Consider the following 4004-nt stretch of genomic DNA (forward strand, 5'->3'; position numbering starts at 1 on the left):
TGAAAATTCTGTCATTAATTACAAACCCTCGTGTTGTTCGAAACCCGTAAGACCTTCGTTCATCTTCGGAACACAATTTAAGATATTTTTGATGAAATATGAGGGCGCTCTGACCCTCGCATAGACAGCAAGGTAACTACCACGTTCAAGGGCCAGAAAAGTACGTATTTACGTAAAGTACATAAATACTTTTTTTGCGCAAAGAAAACAAAAATAGTGACTTTATTCCACATTTTCGTCTCTACTGCGTCACTTGTGGACGCGCGATCACGACAGTATCATGACGCGAGCGTGTGGCGGCGCTGACCCAGATCCGGCGTAATGACGTCATCACGCCGGATCATCATTTTTGGGTGAACTAACCCTTTAAGGAAAGAACGTAATATGAGCTTGGAGTAAATAGTGGCAGATTTATTTATTTAATTATTTTGGGGTGAGCTATTCCTTTTAATGCCATATATGTTAATCTGTTATGGATAGATAAGAAAAAAAGAATAGAAATAAAAATAAAACAATATTCATCGGTACAACCAGCTATATCACACACCTCAAGCTACTTCACAGTCTCTAAAATCACCGTTCTTCTACACTGCTGGCTTGATATTCACATGCATTCCACTGGATTTCACAGATGTATGATGTGCGAGGGTAAACATATTCTCTTTTCACCCGTTTCCACAGAGCCGTACGTTAAAACACCGCCTGCATAGCAACTAGTTATTCGTCTCAAAAAACATGAAGTCCTGAAAAAATGAAGAAGAAAAGAAAAAAAAATGTAATTCATAAGCCACACCATCAAAGCATATTCTCTGTTCGCTCATACTCACAATGAGAAAGCAGGCTCCGATCATCACTGCCTTCATTCTCACATCAAGATCCATGGGGAACTGGATCCCAAAGTTGTCTGAATCTGTGAATACCTCCCGGAGAAGTCCTGTCCATTGTTTGCTGATCTTTCCAATACTGACTTCATCCATGGTCAGAATCTTCAAGGGGACATGATAAATAATAAATAACATTTCAAAATATTTAAATTGTGGGATACAAATATGTCGATGCAAATCCATGCTTATTTACTTGAAATATTGCATCTGCTGAACAACAGTTCCCCCTAGTGGGCATTTATAGAAAGAGCAGAATAGCCAGTAGACATAAACAGAAAGACAGAAAAAGTTAAAATCTGAAGTTCTCCAGTCAAATGCTATTGTTTTAACAGAGCTGAATTATTAATCACATATTTAAATACTGACACATTCTCCATAAAGATGCTTCAGTAGTACAACACAAAGAATAACAGTTGTCTATGGATAAATCGTATAACCAACTGTTATTATTATTATTAATCTATGTAATATTTATATTATTTTCCTGACAATTAAGCACATTCCCCCATACAAATTATGACTGTATTGCAAAAATAAAATGAAATAAAAAGGTAATTACAACTTTTTATCTCACAATTCAGACTTCTTTCTTGCAATTCTGAATTTATATCTCTTTTTTTTTTATTGCAAGAAAAAAATCAGAATTGTGAGATAAAAAGTCCCAAATACCTTTTTTATTTTTAATTCTGAGGCAGAAAAAAAACTGAATTGTGAGATGTTTTTTTTTTCTTTTTTAAATTGTGAAATAAATAAAAAACCTGAATTATGGGATAAAAAGCCCCAATTACCTTTTTTTATTTTTAATCAAAGGGGAAAAAAATGTAAATAGAATTGTGAGATGCAAATTCAGAATTCAGAGAAAAAAAATCTGAATTGCGATACATAAACTAAATTCTAAGAAAAAAAAAAAGGCAAAATTGCGCAATATTAACTCAGAATTGCGATAAAAAGGTGAGTGAAGTTTTTATTATTATTATTATTATTATTATTATTGTGAGTTTATATCTTGCAATACTGAGTTTAGGAGTTTATGGGAGAAAAAAAAAAACAGAATTGTGAGAAAAAAAGTTTGAATTGTGAGATAAAAGACTTCCATAAAAACCTGCTTAAATTGAGGACACAACATATAATGATGCATAAATGCATTGCAAAATATTACTATTTTTTTTCACTTTACAGTAAAAAGAATTTGAGAGCACCATGTGCCTAATTGAAAATAATGCTAAAAATAGGCTATAAAAATAGGCTTTTTGTTCTTAATGTGAAGTATGATTAGTTTTGTTTTTGGTAAAACATCAGTCTCAGTTTACCAGCCTAAACAAAGCTTTCAAGTGAATTAAGGGCTATGTGATACAGCAGCTAAGTCATTCATTTTCAGTGAGAGTTAGCAATTGTTGTTGTCTGTGACTGTTTGATCACAAAGCGCTTGAGTTGTTATACCTCAAAGTCCACGTCTGGCAGGCAGCTCCAACCACAGAACGGCCCCTGGAGCTTGAGAACCGGCTCTCGGTGCTCATTCTCTATGGTGAACTTGGGGAGGAAAGGGTGCCACTGCTGTAGAACATACCCCACGGTGTTTCCAGGAGGAGCCTGGATCTCCAACTGAAACAGGAGAAATAAAGAGAGAGGAGAGGGTGAAAAGAAGGAATGAACAAAATTGCTCCATTAATCATAAACGTTCTAATATTTTCTCTCTGGTCTATATCAAAGTGAGTGGCATCTGCAAGCAAATGATGCAATTCTCAGATCTAAATTCGCATTTCAGAGCCATTTTTGCCTTCCAGGCAGATCACCTCTTGCAGACAACATGGGAAGAAGCAGGACATGCATTTCAGAGGACGGCTGACTGTGATGATTTCCTGTCCGAAGTTATCGAGGATGCGGATGGTGAAGGATCGCAGCGGGCCGCAGCACTGACGGGTGAGACAGTCGTTCTCCTCCACCGCGTAAAACACGTTCTGACCCATGGAGTTACGGATCTCATATTTATTATTGCTCTCAAAGCCTGCCAAAGCTGCATGAAACCATACAGAGGAATTTTCAATCACTTACTGCATATTTAGCATTAGCAAAAATAGGTCTAATGAGAAATTGTAAGAAACTGTTGTACATACCTTCAATAAGCTCAACTTTCTGTTTGATAAGAAGTTGATCCACCTAAAGATAGTTGAGAAAAAAAAAAAAAAAAACAGATGTTTTTGTAAAACAACCATATAAACAGATATGTATATATACGTGTGTGTGTGTGTTATTATAGGAAATCAATAGAAACGTGCTAATTAATTTGTTTTAGAACAAAACGTTCAATTATTCAAAGATGCCATCTTACCCACTAATGTAAGATATTAAATCAAATATTCTATTTAACATTTTATTTTGACAATTCAGTTGAATAACTGAATAACCAATGACAGACAAAGCAGAATCCCAGTAAAAAGACATTCATCTGAAAGGTACATTTATTATATGACTTATATACAGACATATAAATATTCACATATTTAATTGCCCGTATTTTTATTTAAAATGTCATAATAGCATCACTATGAATGCAAACTGAATGATTTCAATTAATTAGCCTAAAGGTTTTAATGAAAAGTGAATATGACTGAAATGGATATCTAATTCATGGAAATGCTGAATAAGAACCCTATTAATTATAATAAGTATTACATTTAATCTTACCCCAAGGGTCTAATTTCATCATTTTACTTCAAAATATTAAAAGTATATTTTTTTCTCCACAAATCTAAAAACGTTGTATCCACAAATTTCTCACTAACAGACACAAAAACCGTTATTCAACATCATATAAAGTAGTGCTGGGCGGTATACCGGTTCATACCGAATACCGGTGTTTATTTTTGTTATGATATTAATTTTTTAAATACCGCAATACCGGTGTATGTCGCTTAAACAACGTTCGGAACGCGACACTGTTTGAAAGGGGTCACTTTTCACTGTTGCACTGTGGTGAGGGCACAGCTGTATGTGTTACTAAGCGTGAAAGTTCCGAAACTGAAGCTGTAGAACTAATAGAACGTGATGACAGAAAACTCATCCACAATATCCACTTTGACCGCCACAAATATCCACTGCCCCCTGCCATCAGCTCCCGCG

At 35.0% G+C, this 4004-nt stretch overlaps 1 protein-coding gene across 1 annotated transcript in view; it reads right to left on the minus strand.

Annotated features, from left to right (window-relative positions):
- Positions 1-349: 349 nt before the first annotated feature.
- LOC107757402 (phospholipid scramblase 1-like) overlaps positions 350-4004 on the minus strand; it is an 11086-nt gene continuing 7431 nt past the window's right edge. Inside the window, exons 2-6 of the mRNA XM_016574867.1 lie at positions 2999-3041; positions 2678-2898; positions 2325-2486; positions 828-986; positions 350-743 (exon numbers count right to left, since the gene is read on the minus strand). Of these exons, the coding sequence (XP_016430353.1) occupies positions 714-743; positions 828-986; positions 2325-2486; positions 2678-2898; positions 2999-3041 (615 nt within the window). The 3' untranslated portion in view covers positions 350-713. The remainder of the gene's footprint in view (positions 744-827; positions 987-2324; positions 2487-2677; positions 2899-2998; positions 3042-4004) is intronic.

This window comes from Sinocyclocheilus rhinocerous, unplaced genomic scaffold (assembly GCF_001515625.1).
Source record: "Sinocyclocheilus rhinocerous isolate Xijiao unplaced genomic scaffold, SAMN03320098_v1.1 scaffold3065, whole genome shotgun sequence".
In the NCBI taxonomy this organism is placed as follows: Eukaryota; Metazoa; Chordata; class Actinopteri; order Cypriniformes; family Cyprinidae; genus Sinocyclocheilus; species Sinocyclocheilus rhinocerous.